Source organism: Ammospiza nelsoni, chromosome 3 (genome assembly GCF_027579445.1).
Source record: "Ammospiza nelsoni isolate bAmmNel1 chromosome 3, bAmmNel1.pri, whole genome shotgun sequence".
Taxonomy (NCBI): Eukaryota; Metazoa; Chordata; class Aves; order Passeriformes; family Passerellidae; genus Ammospiza; species Ammospiza nelsoni.
In genome coordinates, this window is record NC_080635.1 from 105,989,814 (window position 1) to 106,014,429 (window position 24,616).

At 37.6% G+C, this 24,616-nt stretch overlaps 1 protein-coding gene across 1 annotated transcript in view; it reads right to left on the bottom strand.

Moving 5' to 3' along the window:
• Nucleotides 1-3,822: 3,822 nt before the first annotated feature.
• The window catches only part of SIM1 (SIM bHLH transcription factor 1), a 45,313-nt gene continuing 24,519 nt past the window's right edge, over nucleotides 3,823-24,616 (bottom strand). Inside the window, exons 9-11 of the mRNA XM_059468897.1 lie at nucleotides 15,045-15,210; nucleotides 7,203-7,608; nucleotides 3,823-4,553 (exon numbers count right to left, since the gene is read on the bottom strand). Coding sequence (XP_059324880.1) covers nucleotides 3,823-4,553; nucleotides 7,203-7,608; nucleotides 15,045-15,210 — 1,303 coding nt within the window. The remainder of the gene's footprint in view (nucleotides 4,554-7,202; nucleotides 7,609-15,044; nucleotides 15,211-24,616) is intronic.

Genomic DNA, 24,616 nt, shown 5'->3' on the forward strand with positions numbered 1-24,616 from the left:
AGAATCACAAACTCTATGCCCATGGGGTGAGATTTCATGTAAAGACTAGGGGTTTTTTTATTTCATTAAACAAAAGAGATGTACTAAGTTTGTAATGCACAAAAACCATAATGCACCATCCACTGACATGAATAAGAAGTTGTTTGAAAGAGCTGTGGTCACTCTGTATTTGCAGTAGTTGCAAAATATTAATTTTGTGTTAATAGCAAACCAGTATAGAATTAGAGAAATGATGCAATACAGCAATTTATATTGTTTCTATTCCAAAGCACAACATATATACCTTATTTAAAATTATAACCTTTAGCTAATGTGATACATTTAAAACTTATTTGCTTCAAATGCTGTGCATTTTTCAATTTTGCAAGACATTTCTTCCCATCTGATTTGGGAAAGGGAGAAAGATAAAAAAAGAGATGATATCCTTGAAGGATACTAAATAAAAATTTGAATTACATAAATATGTAATGGAAAAAATAAGCTTTATACCATATTGAAAAGCACATGTAATATGAGCTGCAGAGATATTATATGCTATAATTAAGATTGCAGACTTGCTTTCATGTAGCATGAAGCATGCAGAGTCTATGTTTGCAAAACTCAATGCTTTCTGTCAATTAAGAAGAAATTCCTGGCTATCTAAAGAAGCAGATTAGCAAACAAGCTGACAAAAGACATCCATCTCCAGCATACTCTATTGAAGCGCTAAGGACTGCCAGTTGCTGGAATCCATGAGGAGAGAGAGCTTCAGCCTTTGCTGTAGCACAACATGGCTGCATGTAGAGACATCTCTACTGATTTATTCCATTCATTACAGTGCATTTTTTGCCTTTGTAGTGGACTGGAGCTATTGAAAATATGAATAAATAACTACAGTCTTGGGATCACTGTAAATAAGGATGGGGGACTTTTATTGCATAGTACACAGGCCTCTTTTCCAAGGTAAAGTCCTGCAGCATCGTATGCTGTGCCTGTTGGTCTTATAAGTCTTCTATTTTTCAAAGGTGCCTGTCAAATGCAAATGCAGCAGCCACCAAAGTGTGGTTTCCTGGCTACTTGTGGCCATTAGACCACAGCCAGGGAACTGCAGCTGGTCTGCAGAACTCCATTGCCTTCTAACTAAAAGCTTGATAGCAAGCTTTGTGATCCCAAGGAATTTGAGTGCTGGGAAAACCCCATTCATTCAAACAGTTTAGGAGACTCTTTTGAAGTACAAAGTAATATTGACACTTAGGTGTGGTTTTATATGTACTTGTAGGGATAGTGTGATACCATGTACCTCTATTCTAATTTGCTTTGCAAATTGTATTTTAATACTGTAAAATGAGACTCCAAGTACAAGTTTATTCATATCATTCATAGGAACAAGTGAAATAAATATGTATCCAGAACTAAATTTATCAAAAATACTTTCTTATTCCTATGCTTAAGGAATATATACAATTGTTGGGCTGAAAGAAGTCCATTTTGGTCCATTTCTTCCTCTGAGTTAGCAGTTGTCAATGTTTTTCTTCCCTTCAATTATTTGCCTTGTTGTTATCTTAAAACAAACAAATCTCTATCTGCTTCTCTTTTTGACCTTCATTATCCATTTGGCAATGAGTCAAATAAACTTCTTGCCAAATAATTTTGTTCTCATTTTGCCTTTGCTGTCATTCAGTGCCCTGTCCCTCATTTCTGCTGCTAGTTCAAAAAGTTTTAGACCATTATTTATCTCTCCTCTGTGCAGTTTGGTGCACATCAGTGACATTACCCCTTACTCCTTTCCCTTACAAAGATGACAGACCCAGTTTATTTAAAGCTTTTATTAGATCTTTCAGTCTCTTTATCTTTTGCTGAGCTCTGCTCCACCTTTTTTGTTACGAGGTTTAGATAATAAAGACCAGACTGTGTTGTTCTCCCTTGTGTCCAACGTGCATTTCACCAGGAGCGATCACACTGCAGTCAACAAAGGTCGCTTATGGAGTAAGGTACTACTCAATTCAAGATTCACAATCTGCTTTGGAGTGATCAGGACTCTACACAGTATTCCAAGTTCAGAGAGGTAATTTCCTCTGCTTTCAAGTACGTCTCTACTTACGTGGTTTATAATGTTATTATTTAGCTTTTGCTTCTGATTAGTTTTATTTGGAAACAGTATTTTTAACCCACTCATAGCATGCTGGTTTATATTTAGTCCCATTGATGACTCAGTCCCATATGTTGAGCTTCTGAATGTTACAAATTAAGCTAGTTTTAGAGCTAATCTCATTTTAGTAACCACCTCAGGTCCCCTTTCCTCCACATTGGCATAAGAGGGAGCAGTGGTCCCTCCTGTTGCACTCAACTTTGGGATCATATAAATGCCATACAAAAAGGATGGGTCTAGCAATTGTGACTACAAATGCCCTATTTTACATTTTTAGCATATGTTTGCATTTATTCTTTTCCAATTAATCAGTCTCTTTGTTCATGAGGTTATTAAAAATTTTAAAAAATTTCCTCTGCCTCTTTTGATGTCTTGTATAACTCCAGGACAGGCCTTGATAATACCAGCATTCTTAATGCAATTTAATTCCTTGGAACACTGATTTCCCTCTACTTTTTAATGTACATATGGCTGATTTTAATATCCAAAATATTTTCTGATATTCATTAAATTATCTGCTGCAATCAAGAAGAGAATTTATATTTTTTATCAAGGTCATGCCTGTTACTTCACTGAGTTTCAGACAGAGTAGTTATGATACTCTATACTCTCTTAATTTACTCCAAAACTTTATCAGAAGTTAGACAAACTGCCAAAGAGTTTTTACCTATTCTCGACTCATGTATTTTTACATTTATGCAACTGCATTTGTATTTTACAGCAATATTTCTATGATTCTATTGAGTTCCTTCTGTGTTTTAAATTAATTCTTAATTATTCAACCACTTTTCCTTATTTTATAATTATTACTAAATGGCATACTTAGCTACAGGGTTAAGTGTTTACCTTGGACCACTCCTAATTCCAGTCTATTCTCCCTGTTTCTCCAAGCAATTTTTTTCCATTTCACTCCACTAGCCACCATGGGCAACCTTACAAAAACATGAGAACCATCTCCCATCTCTACAGCAAGACAAGCAAGCCCTTTGTGTTTCTCAAAACTACAGTGAGAACACTCCTTTCTTTTTAATACAGTAGAGGTAAACATTTGACCATACTAATCATAAGGACTCTTTTCAAATCAAGCATATGTAAATAGCTATGTTTGTGAGTACACAGGGACACAACAATTCGAGGAGTTCTCTCTTCTTTCTCCCTTTTTTGATCTTATATTGGTCAGCCACGGATGTTTTATACCATACAGGAGCATAACATACTTGGCCTTTGGGGAGTAAACAAATCACCAGAAGTACACATTTTGTTGTGTATTTTGAAGGAACACATCCCAGCTTCCTGTGTAAAAAGAGTGCATAGCAGTTCTGTTGCCTGGTACCTATGCAGTTCAGAAGATCTGCCCTTGACAGTGTTTCCAAACAACACCTCTTACACAATGTGGATAAACTGCTCTGCCACAGGTACTCCCTGCCTGAACCTCTTCTATCCTTCTCAGCATGCATGGCACCAACTTTGCATTGAACTCCATTTACTCTAACCCTGCATGCCAGTGCATTTGGTTTTTTTCCTTAAGTAATGTGTTTTAACTAACTTATCCCCCCAAACCTTAGGTTCTTCTTTCTAGTGCACTGTGGTATGGGAAATGCTGGTAAGGACAAGGGCGTGAAAACATAGAATATCTTCCAATTAGATCTCAAAGGTTATTTTTTAAAGCGCAAAAGTTTTTAGGAAAAAAAGCGTCAGCTTCCATTGGTTATTATAACAGATGTTCCCTTGTGTCCTTGTGCTGGATCTTGCTGCATCCTTAAGTGAGAAGTCACATCAAAGTGAGATCCATTACAGCCTAGTGAATAGTTTCTAATTGTTTCAGTGTCATATAGATGCTCCAGGGCATATCCAGTTAGTGTGTAAGCATGCTTATCAAAGTACTGCCTGTGGGAGCTGTAATAATTTGGAGAGGCTGCCGGGTGATCTCCTTGGGTTTGTTGAGGAGACATGTCTGAATGCAGGTAGTCCTTAGCAAGTACCAAACTAGATTTTGATATTCGGTCAGAACTGGGGCTGCTTATCCTGGACAGTGCTGTGGGGCTGTTGTCGTAGTCATTTTCATGTGGGCTCATGATCTTCCCATCCCGCTGCTGGATGTGTTCACAGGGAGGAGTGTTGGCAACTGTTGGCACGCGGCAGACGTCCGCCGCCAGCTGCTGCTGAGGGTAGCTTGCAAAACAGATAGCGTGCTTCTTCCCTGTGCCATTAATGGACACCAGTGGGTCAGGAGTGGTTTTCCGCAGCTGTAGCCTGCTTTCTTCTTCTTTAATCATTTGCTGGGTGGCTCTAATGAGAGTTTCAATTTTGCTGGGCTCATGTGGACTATTCTGGTACTGCTCGGTACGGTATCGGTCGCCTGACTCGCTGGCAGAGCCAGGATCGGGCGAGCTAACAACACTGTCCTCATCCCAGTGTCCTCTTCCTAGGAAAGAGAGAAAGGAGACAAGCACTGAGGTTTAAGTGATCTTGGAGAACATGAATCTGAACCTAATTCCACACACAGAAAATCAAGTCAGAGGCAGGTCATAACAGTCAGCAAAAAAGACCCCTTGCTTTTCAGTGACAAACTCTAGTTTCCAGTGTCTCCACTTGAAACAAGCAACACAGCTGATAATATGCAAAGAGACTTAAGCACCTCAGCACAGGTATCTGGTGTCGCATGATACACTCTCGGGTACCCAAGTACCTGGATAATCCCTGCAGGTATGGATGCAACTCGAAAGCAACTCTTTTGGAGCAGCTAGAGGCCAGGCAGGATATCCTAGGGCATGTCAAAGTGCCATCAATGCCAGTGTTCAGGCCCCTGGCCCCTTACTACCTCTTTGCATCAACAAGGTCTGAGTGGATTGGGTCCATAGAAAAAATAAAATCTCAGAGAATTACAGATGTACAACATTCCAGCCCTTCCAGGAGTTAAAACAGAGACAGCATTGAGAAATATCTTGTGGTTATGTTGAGACTTGATGCAGGATACACAGCAATAAATAACCACAAGTGGTAAGGGAACTCTTCTTCAAAAGCTCAAGAACCCATAGCTGTTAGACCGAGACCCTGTAAAAATGTGATGTCATATCCCCATGCATAAATATTTGCTTTTGAAATGGGAAATATTATGGCATTCTTACATCTCTTAAAAAAATAAGGCCCATATACATATCAGACAAGGTGTTCAGCTTGCAAGTAGCTGAAAGGACAGAATCATACCTGTCAGTCCTCACCAGAAAGAAAGTGAGTGGCCCCAAAACCTGAATGGTCAACATGATGATAAAGGGCTTGATTTGCTGAGATGCTTTCCTGCAGGAGGGCCTGTGTGGGACTTGCACGTGTTACTTATCAACGCCTCTGCCTTGGCACACACAAAGTCCTCTTTGGGGATGAACACTTTGGGTTGGCTGACCGTACTCCTCAAAGCAAACCCATTTTCAGACTAGCACATGAAGTTTCCCCTGTTTTGTGTTGGGTCAAGGCATACAGATCTGTTTGGGTTGCAGACCAATACCATTGCATTGCAGAGTACACTAGAAAAATCAGTGATGGGCTTTTGCAAGAAAAATATCCTGCCACTGCTGGGGAAGTACTGCACTGTGGGCTATCATGAACATGAATTTATCCTTCACATTCTCATTTGGACCCAAAATGCCAGGGCTAGTCAGATTTTTCCCCCAAAGCTACACGCAGGCTGAAGACCTACTGAAAAATGTAACACTTGACATTAAAAAAACCAAACAAAACAAACCTGCAGCATCTGAAATTACAGCAAAGCCAAACAACACACTATGACCAAATTATGTTACCCATTTGGGTTAATTATTCTTGATAGAGATATGGAATTAGTATCTAACACTTTTCCATTTGTACCTCACTATGATATTTCTGTGTTCAGCAAGAATTATCATGCATAAAATTTGCCAACAGGTTATCATAATTTGCTAGATTCTCTTTTTTTGAGAAGAAAAAGCTAGATAAGCACAAACAGGGCAGAAGAACAGAACAGACACAAGGAAGGAGGCATGTTCTCACAGGAAAAGTGGAGAACAGTTCTCATCAGCAAAATTTTCTGTTTTTTCCTCTAGTTGTATTTCCTGGAACTTGCTATTTAATAATTTTTTCTAATCTCAACATAATTTTCCTCAGATTGGAGCAAAACAGAACAGCTTTTTTTGTTAACAAAGCCTCGTTCCACAGATCAATGGAATAGTACTAATGTAATCTGCTTTTATGAGTTCTTTAGAAGCAACATTTGTTTTGATAGACTCTTTTGTGGAAAAACTTTTTTTTTATCTTGCAGCCATCCTTAAAACCATGAATTCTGACCTTAGGGCCTGCTACTGTTTTCCAAGATTAAGCCTATAATTTTAAACCAAGGACCTTTTGGACTTTTCCAAACCCAGTATCAGGCTTTCACTGTGTTTTTTTATTAGCTTCAGCCTCTGAAAATGTGCTAATGCACTGAGTTTGCAACCTGTCAGAAACTAAACAAAATTTCAGGCTTTGTGCTGAAAGGATGGAGAGATTCAAATTGGCTAAAAATTATCACCAAGGATAAATGTCTGAAACCAAAATCTACTGTCAATTTCAATAGCCAACTTTAAATAAACATCAACTCATGCAGAATCTAATAATAACCAATAAGGAAAAATGTCACTCAGAGAACAATTTTTCCAACAGCCTTCAAGATTTTTTAATATCTAGCTTGGATTTACCTATAATTTTTTGCTAAATATATTCCATCTGAATTGTCTTGATCCTAAGTCTAATAAAAACCACTCTTCTATCAAGTGGATTATTTTGTTTATATTTGTAATATCATGCTTAAAATCTCCTCAGTCACATTTTTCCACCTTAATTTCACAATGAAAATAGAGCAAAACTATATTTTTCTTCATATAAACCAGACTATAAAATTCTGCTCAGCTTGAATTTTAAGTATCATCTCTGCAGATGTGATCTCTGAGACAAGCGCATACACCAAAAGCATCTCATTTTCCATCTTTCACATAAACAGCTGTGTCTCTGTCATGCTGCTTTAGCTGAGACGGTGTCGCTTCTGCAAATCCTTGTTATGTCTTACCATGAATCCTGTGCACTGACGTGATGTGGGGCATACTGTTCTCATACGCTTCTCTGCTCTCGGGGGACGACTTAGTCAGAGGCAAGGCTGAGCGAGAGCCCCACCAGCTCTCCCTTCCCGGCTGCGGCGTGCCAAGGAAATACCGGCCAGCTTCGCATCTGCCTCCCTCACAGGCCTGGCTGTGGAAATGCCTGTCATCAGCCAGCCTGGAGTGGTCCAGGGCAAAACCGTAGCAGAGCGCGCTGCGGTCTGAGTACTGTCTGTAGGCACAGGAGACGTCGTGGTGCTGGGAGCTCGCTCTGTCCGCGGGCTCCAGGAGCTGTGGCGAGGCCGTGTCGGTCAGGGGGCTCCCACCCCACTGGCTCTCGTGGTCAGACTCGGATCTCTCGGTGTGAAACCCGGAATACTGCAAAACAGGAGAAGCAGCACGGGAATTACCACACCTGGGTGAAATCTGCACGTAACTGCACTGGGGAGGCAGGGTGTGTATGTGACAGTGTGTTTTCTGTGAGCGTGTCTGCACCTTCTGATTGGGCTCCTGGTCCTTTCCTGTACAACACTCTGCAATGAGCTTGCAGATGACAGGACAGACCTCATGAAAATCTAAAACATCCCATGTCGGCCCTTAACAGCCATCTCCTTTATGATGTGTAATATTAGGCTCAGAAACATCAATGTTGCAATTCAATATATTTTTAGTATGTCCAGGTTTTTCTTGTTGCTTTGAAAGCTGTGCTTATGCTCAGCCAAGGTGCTCCAATGCACTTCAGCAAAACACTTCCAAAAGGAACTGAAATAACACTGCTCCTGGAGCATTCTCACATGTCAAATTGAAACCGAATGTACTTGAAGGATTTTTTCTAAGGGTTCACTCTCTTTTTCTCATATTTTGTTTGTTGATATTTTTTTCTTACTTGGAGTTGTATCTTTGAACTTATTTCCTCTTATTAGGAAGGAAAAGTTGGCACTACCAACAATTTTGAAAGCTCTAAAGTGATGGCAGATAGGTAGGAAGTTAAAAATCCCAGCTCTGTTGCAGTATGGGAACAAAGGAAATCCAGAAACTATTTGCCAGTAAAGGTGAGTGCTAACCAAAGCAGGCAGAATGAGCATTGTTTGCCCTCACTAAAGCAGGGCTCTCCCAACACAGAAAAGCAACTAGTAGGTTGTTGGAAAATTAGTCAGGACAGGAAGATGAGAATTTGTTTAGAGAGACGTAAGGGTTAAGTTAAATGTCACAGATTTCTAGATATTCATATTCATATACTTCCAACTTTTAGATACCTTTTGGGAAAGGAAAAGAATGTTTATTAAGCCCCCTAGGATTTAGCTATCTCATTTTTAAATCTTTTTATTTATTGGAACTGTCAAACTTCACGGAACATTTTTAAATCAATTTCACCCATGATTATGGGCTGGGATGAGACCAAAGCTGTACACGCTCACCTCTTCAGCGCTGCACACTCATGTCACAAATCAATGTATTACAACATGAAACCTTGGAATTCTCCCATTCCATCACTCACCTTCCATATGCCCACTCTGCCTTTTCTTTTAATAGGCCTAACATAAGGTTACCTTCCTTTTCATTAGATTAAGTTGCTATGAAACTCCTCATTATCAGCCAGGATCAAGGTTTTATGCACTTACCAATCGAAAGTACTTACCAGATGTTTGACTTAGAGAAACCTAAACCATGTGTGCAACATCAGTGGAGTTTTTTGGCATTTAATTGGGCATTGCTTCAGTATTCCAGTTTCTATTTGTGAATACTGTTTAGGTTGTGAACATGATAGATTTTTTAAAGGAAACAAAGAAAGGGTCATGGCTTTGAAGAAGTCAATTATATTTTGTTATTAGTTGTCAGAAGAGTATCCATAGGCAACAAGCCTACCAGTAGACGTGGAGGAGGTCAGAAAGTTAGTGCCACCATACTCATCACAAAGGTTTAGAGATGAAAGGCAAAACATGAATTTTCATGAAGGTTAGATAGTTACAGAGCCACAAAAGAGCTCTTTTAAATGCCAGCAACTCAACATACACTAACTAGGAACTTTGTTCAGTCACCACAGTGTTATTTTCATCAAATGGAGCATCTGTCTTTTCTATTATCCTTTCAGACCTAACATTTACAAACTGCTTAATCACAAAGACACCTTCAGAAATAACAGCTGAATTATTGTCAGCTTTTTAACAAAAATGTATTGTAAGCTTTTTTACAAAACAAAAATTACCGTAAGCTTGTTTACAAAAAATGTGATACAATTAAGTTTCCAATTTAAAAAATTTGAAATTATTAACAAGATTAATAGTTACTAAATTTTATTTAGGAAGAAAAATCAAAAAAGAAGAAAATACATTTTAATCTGTTTTTAATTTCAGAACTGTTTTTAATGCTCTGTTTGAATTTGACTTGTATAAACCAGATTTTTTTAATTTTAAAAGTTAAGCAGAAATATTATACAGCATAAGCCTAAATGCAAATATAGAAAAGTCAAGAGTTCATTTGTTTTCTTATTAAAAATAAAACTCCTAGTATGTATTTCTTTCATGACAATGACAAGGAAAATTAATTTCCAATAATATTATAATGAAATTTCTTTTTGGACTATTTATGATGATAATAAATGCCAGAGAATCTTTCAAACTGAAAACTCCTAATTTCCTGCCCTATCTCTACTAGATATTCTTCTATTAGTTCTCTTTTTCTAAGGACACTTCAGTGTCCAACATAGCTTCTCTTGAAGGGAATATCTTCATTTAACTGAAAAGTTGTGCAATTTCTGCTTTTATCTTGAACCTAATCACAAAAGGCCTTTGTGCACTTCTCCTAAAGAAAGGGAAATTATCTCATATATTTTATATCTAGTATCTCAGAAATGCACTGTGTGATGTCATACAACCATGTATCAAGACCAACAACACTTGACTCATCTTCTTCCTACTTGATGTGAACGAAGATTATTTGAGATCTGACCTGTGGCAGGTGTTAGGCCATGGACAGAATTAAATTAACACAGTCAATTGCTTGTGGTCCACATTTTTTGCCAAGGTTTGATATGAGTATTTACTCCTAAGGTGCAACATAAGCAGACACAGGGCAAAAATATGTCTAATTTCCTTTAAAGCCAGCCACATCTCTATTTGGCATCCTCAGGCTGCCTCCACTGCTGCAGTCCAGCCACTGCCTCTTCTGGGAATCTGATGTTGACAGGTGGAGACTTCAAATATGGGCATGTGTGACATGTTGATGGGGGAGAAATGAAAGGGTGATCAAAGATATTGCTTTACTGAAATGGAAGTGGAAACACTATCTCTCAAGTCAGAATTAGGCTCCCATATGTCAAGTGATGAAAGACCCATAAAAAATTAAATATGATTTAATGAAAATTATGGTAAATTAAAATCAGTTGGGTCTTTTTGTCAATCTCAGTCATGTCTCAGCAGAAACACTTTATTTTCTGCTAATTTCTGCTCTCTGACTACTATCAGGAGTCAGAAGGCAAAACTAATTTATTACTTTTGAGTTTTTGACAAAATTTAATCAGTAGATAGTGATAAAGAACTTCAAACTGGCAACATCTGAATTCCCTTCAGGTGATTTCTGAATTGTCATCTGGCATAAAAAATGTAAACAAAATATAAATTACATGGTGCTCCAGCTGGTCCCTGGAACCTGAATTGTCACCTCTGAAAATTAGAAATGTCTTCCAGAGTGGGAATCCAGCATACAATCAAAGTGAGAGAGCACCAGCAGGATTAGCACTGACAAAGAGAAGGTCTGTGGGCCATCATTGATGCATTTTCATTTGAAGAAAAACTTCAGAAGGGTTAAAAAGATAAGAAAATAGGAGGATATAAATTCCATGTCTAAGGAAACTTACTTTATGAGAGTCCAGGGAAGTGTATTAGGCCAGTAGACAATTTAATATTACTCGTGTGATTTTCTTTTGCCTGCCCTTCTATTCCTACAGGTGTCTCACTGGCCTGAGGACTTGTCCTGTCATACAGAGCAACATCAGCCTGCTCTACATGCCACCCCAGATGTTCAAACAGCACACATTATAGATATATGATTTTCTGGCAGCCTACTCAGGCTTTTATCATTATAAACATTAAATACATGGTGAAACCCTCACAGAGCCCTCTTTTCCATTAAAAACTTTCACTACATCAGCATTAACAGCTTTTCTCTTGATTTGTGTCTGAACCACGAGGAAAAAAAACATCACAGATGCAGGCTGCATTGTACTAAGAACATATGCATGATTTAAATCACTTTTATCTTACATTTTACTAATGTAATCCTGAAATGAAAAATATGCTCTTTTCGCATTCACTATTATAGGCACAACAGATGGTGAAAGGCTTAGATTAAAGTAATACAGCATGTCCATTAAAACAACCCCCACTGCTGGTGACTCTTCACCAGACCAGGAGTTATGTTTACTATAAAAAGAGGGGTTTGCTTTGCTTTTGAACACACTAAAAGTTGCCAAAGCTTTAGGCTACAGGAAGAAATTAAAACAAAACAAAAGCCAGACTGGCTAGAATTCTTCCTGATTCTGTTATCTTTATTCCATTCGGTGATGTGCCCAAATAGTGATGAATTGCAGAATTAATCCAAATTATCCATCTAAAGGAGATGTAAAATTAATATATCACTGAGACCTGATGCATTAATATATACACCTATGTACCTACCCATTAATATATACCTATACCTCCATTCAACAGCTCTTTTGTACATCCTTACTTGTATGTGTGTTTTCATTTTATATATATATATATATGTATATATTATTTATATATATATATATATATATATATATATATGTATATATAAAATCTTTATCCAAGAACTAAGATGAGATATGAAGCAATAAACATTTATCCAGATCTCACCATGAAACATTTCCACTGCAGGGGCAGACAACAAGCAAGTTAAACATTTTTTTATACAATCATCATTAATGGGACATTAAACTCCAAAGCAGTTCAGATGATCATAATTAAAATGTTTTTCTAGTCTTGCTGCTATTGCCTGCGTATGGAATTAATGAGGTCCTGGGCTAGTTTTTGGGAGTACAAAGGTGCAGGGCTACATTTTGGGAGGCCTTCACAATGATGATAATGATGATGATGATGTTGTGGGGAAAGACTGCAGGCATCTTTTCACCAACTCATTATTTCCTTTTTCTGCAAATATCCATCAAATCTTCATCTGCCTTTTTGGTTTTTTCCCCACCATCTCTTTCAGCTCTGCACCTCTCTGGTGGGACAGGACTAGAAAAGCACTCTTCAGACTCTCTGAGAAAATTCTGCAGCTGGGCCATGAATTTTGGGTTGCTCTCCTCTCTGCTGAGGAGGTTGCTCCCCTTCCCCTGCCTGAGGCTGGTTTCACAGAACCCACTAGCCCAGTGTACAAACAGCACACTGTGTTAACCAGATGATGACCAATGCCTCCAGTTCGATGAACTGTTTCGCTCAAGAGTCTGCAAGATGCACATTATGCTATATTTACTTTTGCATAAAAATTGAAGGAAAAACATCAACACTGTCTTAGATGAGTGAAACACCCACTTTTTGCCCTTGTAGTAAAGATTCAGCTGAGATTGATTAGTAAAATTTTCATACTGTTCACATCTCATGTACCTATCTTAGGGACACACAGCTGGTAAGGTGAAGGATTCTCAGTCAGCATCCAATAAAGCATATGATTTCGTTTTCTCTTCAAGAGAGAAGCAAAGTAAATTATAAGAAAGCAAGAGAAAAGGGGAAAATGGGAAATAAATTATGTACTTTTAAAATCTCATAGGTGTCCTTGACTTTAAGAAGTACTTTCCCTACTGCCATTATTTTACTAATAAACTTCCTGCTTCCTTCCTCACCACAGCTCAGGCTCCTGTGTAAGCCAAAACCCGTGATCTCGCTCTTCAGCTGTGACTTTTAAGTCACACTCTAATTCTCCTCTGCTGTCTGGCAAATTACATGGGCAGGAGACTGAGGGACACAGGCTGTACCACCTGCTGCATGTTCTTCACAGCAGCCTCTCTTAGTCTTTCAACAGTTTATTCAGTGGTGGAGAAGGATGACAGAGGGGCAAAGCCAAGCTGCCAGCATTACTTGTGGTGATGGGCTGCAATGAATGGCATGACCATTTTTCAAGATACTGGCAACTAACATGGCTGCTTCTTTTTGAATGATGAAATATGTGACTTTAATATCAGGCAGCTGGTAATGAGGATGCAAAATGAAAGTGGAGACTAAGCACCCTGGACTTTCATACAACAATCCCTGATAAACCAAAAGCATACAACAATCCCTGAAAAACCACAATGCTGCATTGCTCATTCAGTATTTTTCTCTGGTGACAGAAAGAATAAGGAGGTCATACTTTTAGAAATCAGATAGATGTGAAAGGATAACAAGCCTTCAGCTGGGATTGACCTGCTAGCAAATGAATACTTTGGAAGGGACTGCAAAAGGAAAGATGAACTGTAATTACAATATATCAAAGACAGTCATAAAAATTGAATTTAGAATTATTTGTATGTATCTTCTCCAGTTCTTTTAAACTGATTACCATTGTTACAATGATGTAGTGCATCCAGGAAAAAGGCTTTTTTTAAAAACTCACAGAGACAAGCATGAACAAGTGAGCTATAATAACCTCTGTCAAATGTTAGATTCTTAAAATTAGGAATTCATATCTAGGTGCTCAGTTAAATACTTCCTGTGCCAAAAGATGTCATTTAACTGAAATTCTTATCCTTGGTACTTTTGAGAGGAAAAAGAAAGAAAACAAGGAAGTGATGTACATATTCAGGATCACATTGGGCCTCTCTTAGAGGTCCATTCAGAAAACATTGCACCTGCAGAGAAACTGTAGTTATTAAGGTCATTATCAGTGAAATATTGAGGTTCTTTAAATATTCTACTAAATATTAGGCTCTTTAAAAATACATAGCTCTTCAATCTTACATCTTGAATTCATACATTTATATCCAGTTTGTTTATATATCCATTTATATCCTGTTATGTAAAGGCATAAGAGCAGCAGGACTTGTATCATTAGTAAAGATCACAGTTATTTAAACAAACATGTTTTTTGAGCTAAAAGTTTGATACTGTAAGGATAGAAGTGCTATGACATTGCCTGCAGAAATCAGTTGCATAAACGCATTGGGTAAATTTCAGTTCAAAGACCCAATTGATTCTGGTCCATTCTCCAAGATGGGATATGTTCCTTGCAACTTAGACTTGAAAATGAAATTTGGGAAATTAAAATCTACTGATGCCAATGACCACCTCCTACTGCTTTCTTCCTTTCAAAGGTTTACACACAGAAAAGTTCACATTTTCTTGTTCCAATTCACTGAGTTGGTTGACTGCTTTCCCTCATCAAAACTCATTCCTCTTGACTACAATTTCAGTATTAACTGCTATCTAATATCTGGCAGCTTTCTAGATTTCTTGGAATTAGTAAAGACCAAGTAAGAAAAAGCGAGATTTCTCAAATGGCAAAACTCACAGTCTTCTCAAATCAAGTATTTCAAAACCAACATTTTCACTTGTCCTTCTGTTGGCTTCTCATTAACTCTGAGCCCTGTGCTGCTATTGTTGTTGATAATGATTTATTATGCACGCTGAAACATAAATGTTTCCAGCTTTTTAGAAGCAGTTTAAAGAAACATATTCCTGTCTCAAGCTCATATAACCTGCTGTCCTTTATTCCCTTCAAGTAACATGTTCTTTGGCCCATTCTAGTTATTCGGGTAAAGTAGCAACCAAAATCAAGATATTCAAAGATATTTAATTTAGTTTTCCAAAGACAGCTACCTGTGGGTACGGTGATGTCCTGGATTTTGACTTTGTGCTCGAGAGGCGAGATTTGCTTCCTTTTCTATTGTCCGTAATGGTCGGAGCTGAATTTGCGTATGAGAACGCCGGCTTGGTAGCAGTGACCTGATCCAGGGAGAGCTGTAGTCCTTTATATTCTGTGTCCCTATATGAAAGGCAAAAGTGAGAAACAAACTCACTTCATGTCTTGATGGGAAACATTCCTTTCTTCTTAGTGGGGGGTGAAAACGGAAGATATTTTTAAGAAAAAAGAATAAAAACCATCCAGGGCACGCCAGTATATCCCCCTAATACATTTATGGAGTATAGCTTACTAAGCAATAGCAGTATTTTTACACTGAAAATATGATTGCTTTTTGCATCCAGCTGTTATCATCCTGATCTGCTTTCTTCAGTAATAAAAAGCAATGGGATGGATATTTCTGAGATTTGTATTACAGTTCTCCATTGGTCACATAGCTGAGCAGTAAATAGGATACATTTTCCTCACAACTCTTTTAACCATATGACTGCAAAATTTCCATGTGTGTATTATGTGTGTTTTTGTGTGTTCACATGTGTGTATGTGAGGTGCACATAACAGCTTAGACAGATGACTAAATAAATTGAACAAAATAATTTTTAATGGGAAACACTTGATCTCTAAGGTTGTATTTTTCATTGCTTAAGAAGTTTCAGGCAATTGTGTAAATTTTGTTGTTTTTTTTTTTTTTCTTCTATGGGTCTTATGAGTGTTTATTCATCCATTTTTAGTTTCTTGTACCAGTTTACCAGTCAGGGAAAACAGCTAAATAAATATAAATCCTGTGATTTAAATAGCCTGTCCCTCACCCACAAAATAATAGAGATTTTCTATGGGGAGCTATATATAATGACAGTTTTTGAAGTTTGGCATTAGTTTCTTCAAACTAATGAATACATAAAAGTAAGGAAAACTGGCAGTGTTCACAATGTCTTACTAAGCATAATGAGGGCATATGCATTGGACTGCACTCCTCTGCGCACATCTGCATGTCTGCTGATACCCGGGGGAGTAACAAATGAGCTCTCCAGCTTTCATGTAGTCATACGGAACCTATTCTGACAATGATTTATTAAAAGAGAGTAAAGCAAGAGCTTCTTCCTGACCTACCTACCTGGAGGAAAAGAGGAAGGGTTAGTTTTTTTTCCTTTGTATTATCAGCAGAGAAATAAGGGATAAGGGAAGAAAAATGCTTCTCTTAAGCAGTCAGGGAGGCAACATATCCATTCACACATTATCCCATACCCCACCCCAAACGTAAAGATTAAATACAAATATAAATCAATTATAGTTAAAATAAATTGTTTACCTAGCTTTAGCAACAATATCTTGGTCTATAATCACACAAATATTGATGTGCAAGCCATAAGAGTCTAACTTTTTTAGAAAGAAACTGCATCACAGCCTAAGCATATTACAGCTTAGTAGACTGAAATGATTTCATATGAAAGTCAGGAGTAGAAGAATAAACTTGCTAAGTCACTGAAAAAAGTGAAATAAGATGAACCATTGAGCAACCACTGATAAACCTGCATAACCAACAGATTAATTCATCACAGTTCTGCAATTTTTTTTTTCTTCTGATAAAGAAGAGGTTCAGGTTTTTTGACAATGCAGACAATGTATATATGTCTGTGTATATAGAACACATGTAAGTAAATCCCTAACATTAGAACTGCACTGACTGTGCTGTTTCCAGTCCACAGCAGACAGAGATTTGTCAAGTATAAATAGTGCTTTGTAATGCAAAATTAGTACTTTAGGTAAGTTCTTGGGGTAGTTCTAGTGAGGTAGTTCTTGAGGTAATTTCTTCAAATTTTGGCTTTAATAGAGATAGGTCTCTGCAAGAATACCTGTATTTCAAATATCCTGTCTGCAGTGAAAGTGTCTGAGTGTGGGGATTTGCTTTGCCCTCTTTGGAAGGTATGGTTCATCCACATATTTTGAAAGCATTAATTTTTCCCATGGTTACCCTCAAAATTGTCATCCAGACACCTTGACTTGACATGCAAATCATCTGTCTCCATGACTGATTCCTAGGAAATTATCTCCATGTTATATGAAACACAAGAGATGTCAAACAGTCTTAATAAATGCTACAATGCATGAGATTCTATCAATAGCCCTGAAAAAAACTATTAGTCTCATCCTGATATACACACTCCCCCTGACTAATTATAAGAAGAGGAAGGGTCTTGTGTTCTCAGTGTCAGATGTAGAAAATATTACCACCAGAAACTAAAAATAACCAAAACTAGGTAGGTACATTTTCAGAGCCTTGGGGGGTTGTGTTTTGGTTTTCAGCCTACCAACCCTTTTACCTTTGGTTTTGCCGAAGAACCCACAGCTCTGTGCACCTGCCATTAACTCCCCATCTCTGTTTTTTTCCACCCTCTAAACATCTGCTGCTGTCTTGTGTCAGTGAAAAAGTTTTAAAACCCTGGGAGAAATGCTACCCTGGTATTCAGACCACACTGTGATTCCAACACTGCTTGTCTGCTGTTATATGTGTAAGGGCCAACCATTCAAGAATATAGAGACTACTCTCTACAATGTTTCTAGGTTGTGGGAACCAGAAAAAAAACCCCAACAAAAGAGTCAAACCAGACTTACCAAAACCTTGCATGCCATTCTGTGTTACTTTTCTACATCCTTTGTATTGTTATGGTGAGGGCTCACCCTCCCAGAACACCACACCTTAGAATAAACAAGACAAGCTTGTATTTGCAGCCAGTTGCTTAAACAGTAACTTCATCCAAAAAATGATAATAAAATACTACCTGCAGTTCTTGCTGCCAGATGCAAAGTTTTCCCTTAGAAAAAGAAGACTCCTGTGCTCTCTTTGCAGATGAAATACTGGACTTTTTTCATCACTGAGTGATGATTCAATACCATCTCAACCCTGTCCTAGAGGAGCCACCCTTCAGAGCAACCAAGAGAGATACCAGAACACTATCAAGCAGCTGCACAAGATAAGTACCAGAAGTTAAAAAAGAAAGAAAACATGGAGGAAGGGTCCAATGTCCTCAATATCAGATGCAAAAGATGTTCCACTAAGAAATGAAAACATTTTTGAGTATATCCATATGCATTGTGAGACAAAAGACTAGAGAAAGCAGGACTCGTAGTGATATACAAACTACAGATGGAAATTCCAACAGCTTCCTAGAGGAATTTATAAAACTTTCACCAACATGGAACTATAATCTCCACATTCTTATTCTCAGACTCCTGAATCCTCTATTACACAGTCACAGCCACACGCTAGTACAGCATCTTGTGTTCTATGCATAATTAAAAAAAAAGTGGTGGATACAAGCCTCTTCCTCCAAGGTCCTCACCTTCAGGATCCCACAGGGATCCATACAATCTACATCTATCTACATGAGACTGCTGAGAGAGAGTGATACGGCATGTGTTCGATTGCTAACAGTATGTTGCTGACAATCTAGTATTTATCTCATTTTCTGATGCAACTATCATCACTATAAAACATCAGAATAACTACAGGAAATTAGCTCTTAAATGAAGAACAGATGGATCAAACTGAATCCAGACAAGACCAAAGTGATGCTTCTTTGCAAGGGGAAACACATTGAAGACCTCCACCTTTTCATGATGGGAAACAGCAATTCTTTCCATAGTTGGATGGAAATTCTAGGTCCTCTTTGACTCTTCAGAGGACATGAATGCATATGCTTTTGGTAGCACGTGGTTCAAAAATTGTATTATTTTTCCTCTATCTTGTCGTTCCTCCCCATATGAGAATCTGGCTGGTATGGTCAATGTATCAGGCACCTACAGACTGGATTGCCAGGCTTCACTGTAAGCAAATTCAGAAGACAAAGCATAAAATCTCCTTGCTACAATATGCTGTTTCCCATTGTCTTCTCAGATCTAACTCCCAGCAGCATTTCCACTCTATGGCATGCCTCTGGCTCTTTCAGTGCTGTTTATAAAGCTTGAACCTGATTTTGAAAGCATTTATAGGTATACTACATGTACACCATGAAAAACTGAGGATCAAAGACTGCACCAACTGCATTTCTCTGCAATGAAGCATCTGAAAGCTGAGTACAAAACATTCTTCACTAAAGACATCTAGCTACAGCAAACTGCAAAGATGGTGAAGGACAAGGGATGAAGGAGCAGAATGTTTGGAAAAGGAAGCCAATCTGTTTGTACATGACTTGAATGCCAAGTGAATCTCCAACACTTATGTGAAATCTCAAAATTCAGCTTTAGAACTTTTTCCCTACTACTATGGCCAAAATGTACTATATGAAAAAGCTAGCAATAGTCTAGCTAACCAAAGTCTAAGTAAAAGATAATGAATCACTAGCAAACAGACACAAAAAAAAAAAAAAAAAAAAAAAAAAACAGTAAGGGAGTATCAGAGGACCACAAAACTTGAATTCTCAGCAAACAGGAGAGTTTGCACAAATACAGTGACTAAGCATGTGGTTAGAGCTCACCATCAAAATGAAGAGAAAATGAGAGGGTTTTTTTAATGTGGGCTTTTTGAAGGAAAAAATATGAGGAAAGGGTGAATCAGCATGACAGAAATAATGTTGGGAAGACAGAGGTCCAGAGTGGCTCACAACAAACTAAAACTACAGACAAGCTGGGCTTTCATTGTAATTGTGTTTCTTCAGTTAATATGAAGATGTTTGGAACTACTATAACTCACCATGGAAGTGAGACTAGACACTAGCATTAGACAGCTAAAGGCACAAATAATTTTCAAGATATTATTACTCCCTACTTAAAGACAGTGTTGGCTATGGAACAGAAGAGAACTTAAGCCCTGAAAAATGCTCTCAAACAAAAAGAGAAGATAAATAAGATGTATTCCGAAGAAGAAGTGAAAGCATGACACTCATTAGTAAATAATAAATAACCAGATTCATCCAAAAGTACTTCAGAAGGGCAACCAGACTGAAGAATACAGATCTTATATGTCCAGAGCTATAAGCAGCATAACCTTCAAAATAAGAAGAAAATCTTCAGAAAATAAGAGAAAATGCTCAGTTCAAGGAAAATTCTGCAAAACTGTGAGGAAAAGCATCTTTTTACATTAGTAACTCTACATGCCAGAAAGGTACACATACAGTAACTGAGAATACGCAGATAACCAACAAAGAGGCAGACATTTACTGTGCATTTAATTCCTTCAAAAGACACTGAATTTAGATACCTTCAAGGAAATTCAGTATAAATTTCATAACTCATATATGGAGTTACAGCATTGGATGAAAAGGTGTGATGGGAACATCAAGACTTGACAAACACTGGATAACCTACATCCACATTATTCATTACACATATTAAATGACTAATGAAGTACAAGTTGAGAGTAAAAGCATTACGTGATCTTAGTGCAGCAGATTCTTACATCATTGATACAATCATTCACCTGACTGAAGCAAAGCAGAAAATACTGTTCATGACAATGAAAAAGGTTTAATTACAATTGGTTGCACTATTCTTTCTATTGAATACAAGATAAATGTTCTTAATTTCCTCTAGTTTTACTTGAAAAATCTATGGATAGGGTCATACACACTCTTCATTTGTTTTAGTTAAAAATTAGGAAAATTGTATTTGTCAGATGTTCTGCCAGTTTTACAATAAAAACTGTGAGATTAACTAGAGGTGCTAATGTCAATAATGTTCAGTCTATTTTTCTGAGTTACTGCAGTTTGGCTAAAATCAGACATGAAGGTGGTAAAAATCAGACACTTTCTCATGAATGTCTGACCACAATACTGCAATATATCACTCTTCTACTTTTACACATTGCCTGCGACTTTTAACATTTCCACACTCCAGCTCATGCAATGCTAACAGAGCACTCACTGTTCAGCAGATGAATGAAAAGAGAACAGATTCTGGTTGTTTGTCATCTTCATGGCTTCCTAAATCAGCAGATGGTACAACAAAACAGACAATTTCCTCATCTGCCGTGTCCTCGGTTCATGTACAATGTGTCTCAGAAATGTTTACAAAGGCCTCGGTCTGCTCACGCGATTTGTGAGGAGGAGCATATGCAATCCCTTTATGGATTTATCCTGTCAGAATAAGGTTTCCCTGAGGTTGTACAGGAAGCCAAATTTCAGGACAAAGTAAGGAAAAAGCTACTGAAGCTCACTGCTTGTCATGAAATTAAGCTGACATTCAGTTGTGAAACCTCAAAGTTATTCCCCCCCTCAGTTGTTCCATCAGTAATAGGGATAATGTTAGCAAATCTCCTTTCTAAAACTTCTTGAGTGAATAGTCCCATATAGGCCAGACCTACTGCTCACCAAAGCAATTGGAAAAACTCTCCAGAAATCTTTCAAGTGGTTGCTTATTATTAGCACACCTAATGTCTACTCAGAGAAGTATGAGTTCTGTGTATCAGATCCCTTCATGAAGTTCCAGGCACCCATTTATCTCCATAAATAGCACAAACAACAGTGGCTGTTTACATCTTGTTGAGTCAAAGTTTACAACTTGTCCAGCCATGAGATTCACTTACACAATATCATATTTCCATATTTGCTTTTAAAGAAAAAGCAATCCAACCCAGGAAGTCTAATTATTTTATGCATTCAGAAAAACTGAAGCACCAATTTTACTGTATGGGTCACTTAACACAAATGTCTGAGGATTTCCTCTAGACAACTACTGTGAGAGAAATTTTATGTATATTCAATGATTGGTTTCTCATCTCATAATGCACTCATCTAACTGCCAGTTGAAGTTATATAAAACATCCCGGCCTCTAGACAATCATGATGGGGCAGATTTTTCAGCAGTCTGAAGGTAGAGTTTGTCATTCTAAACCACATGCCTTACCACCTTTGGCTCCAAAAAGGAGACCTGTATTTGCCTTTATTTACTAGACCATTAAATCAATGTCACCCCAGTGCATCAGCAAGTGCAATTAGGCAGCACATCTTCAGGAATTAGTGTCATATAAATCTAAGTTTTCTCATGCCTGTAGAGTTATTCCCATTTTACAGAACGCCAGTCTGATGACAACACTGCAACACTGCAACATTGCAAAAGACTGCTCTTATACAGACTAGATTTTCATATCTCAGAATTCTTAATATTCTTATGTGCTAAAAAAATATACCTTGAATACCAATGACACCCACCAGACACTGATCCAATAGCCAAATTATCTGGATCAATTCTCAACCCTCTCACAGGCTACTGGTGCTGCACTGGATGAATTACATATCCTGGGACTTCAGCACTTGGCACTTCCCTGAGTTTACCATCAAGGCTGCCAAGGGAACTTCTTGTTTTGATAGAGTCACATTTAGCCCAGCACTGATTGCTTCTGAGAATCCCTACCTTAACTTTGCTGAATATTAGCTCTGAAGATGAGGATAACAATATGCTATTGCAACTAACACATATTTGATAATATATCTTTTTCTGTCTGACCTGTTAAATTTCATCTTTTTGTTGGAAGGAACAACCTCCTTCTATCAATGCACAATAGCTAACAGTACTAAGCTAACACTCAGCTTCAGCCCCTGGCTGCTCTTCACCACAGATAACAGAAAATACGTTTCCCAAGAGTATACCCGTGTCACTATTGGTGCAAAACATTCTTTTATTATTTCAGAATCTCCATGTATGCAATGTAAATGTTTTTAACTATGCCTTATACCATTTATCCTTGATTAAACCTCATCTAGATCGTTAATCATTAATGATTTCTTTACAGTTGCTGTGCAAACAGCTCATTCATGCCTATGACATATCACATTTCACAGACGTGTTCTTTAATTGGATTAATTTATTTCTAATCTACTGAAGTCCTCACTATAGTAATGCTTGACTAAATAGACATAAAACTTTCATATTTAAACTGCTAAAATAAATTTGATATGTATTCTATGAATGAAAATATTTGACTGAATACATGTAATACCATTGTTATTGTGCACCTAACTAAGCAGAAATTATTGGAAATAGCACATTAGATGTATGATATGCTTGTGATGAGGGATTTCAGAGGATGCTGATGATTTTTTGGCAGAGATTATACATTAACAGTTTTCAAATGCTAATAATTTCTACATCCCATTAAGGGATGTAATAAGAAGAACGAGTAGGAGCTCCTCTTGATTTTCATGAAGGTTGTTGGAGGTTGTCGTTTTCAATCCAAGGACTTTTTTAGAGATAAGTACTTCATACCAGTCCTGTCCCCTCATGGCAAGGGAGACCACAAAAATGTTTTTTGAAGATTGGCTGCTCTATGTTTTGTAACAGTAACTGAAGAGCTGGCACAGAAGTGGATACAAGTCCTATATCTGGGTGTTTAGCAGCCACAAAATACAATTATGTAGCTACAGACTATGAGTTATTAGGGTGATATATAACATTAAGCCCTAACTATAGGGCTTAACTATAGTTAGAAAACTCCACTCTCACATTTTTCTTTCTAAAACTAGTAATTTTGTTGAACAATCCTCTGATCTATATGATTCACCACATAAACTGTGTGGGAGTTTTCATTTAAAAAAAAGCATCACATTGCAGAGAGGTCACTGATATAACACAGGCTGTCCTGTGTATAAGAAAATGCACACCATGGCATAATTATACCATACATAAACTCCTCATGCACTGACATTTCAAACATTGTATGCTCTGACCATCTTATCTGAAAACTTGAAAAAGCACGGAATGGGAAAGAAAGTATGATGATGAGCTTGGAACAGCCTTTTTATGAGAAAAAATTAAGGACTCTCCTCAGGTTAAAAAAGAGTGACCAGGAGAACAAAATAAGATCAGTAAATTGTGAGTAGCAAAGAGAAGGAAGATACGAGTAGGAAGCAGTTTTTCACTTCTTTTTCTAAGGCAAGAATTATGGGCTATGAAATGAATGAAGAAAAAGGAGGCTTTTATTATCCCATTTACTTAACCTTGGCAAAAGCCAACATAGTGTCAAAAAGCAAACCAGTGAGTTTATGGGGGGAAAAAACCCCACAAAACATTGACAACTAATACATTCAAAGATCTCATATGTTTCTTGGAGACTGGGAGAAAGTGCTAGGGAAACATGGATACATGAACTGCATGTTTGTCCTATTTTTAATCTGTTTCCAAAGTATTTCCCATGGTCACTATCAACATGTGTCTGATTCCGTGTCACTGTTCTTATGTTACACTCTATACCACACTAGTTAAGCAGTTTCATACCCCAGTTCCTCTGAAACTGTGAAGAGAGGTCCTGAAAATTTGCTGTCATTACTTTTAATAATTTATTCTAAAACTTTGTGATGTTTCAGGTTTTCTAATCTCCTCTGTTTTCCCCATAATTAAAGCTTTTGTTGTGACAACCTTCCTAAGATCCTATGGTGAACACTTAAAAAATTAGCTAGCTTTTCTGTGATGACATTCTGGATAAGCTTCTGTGATCTGGGAATAAATTATCTGAGGGAAAAAGAAAATGAGCTTGAAAAATTATTTACTGTTCACTCTATTTATTCCTCTTTGGGAAATTTTCTATCTGCATGCAGCA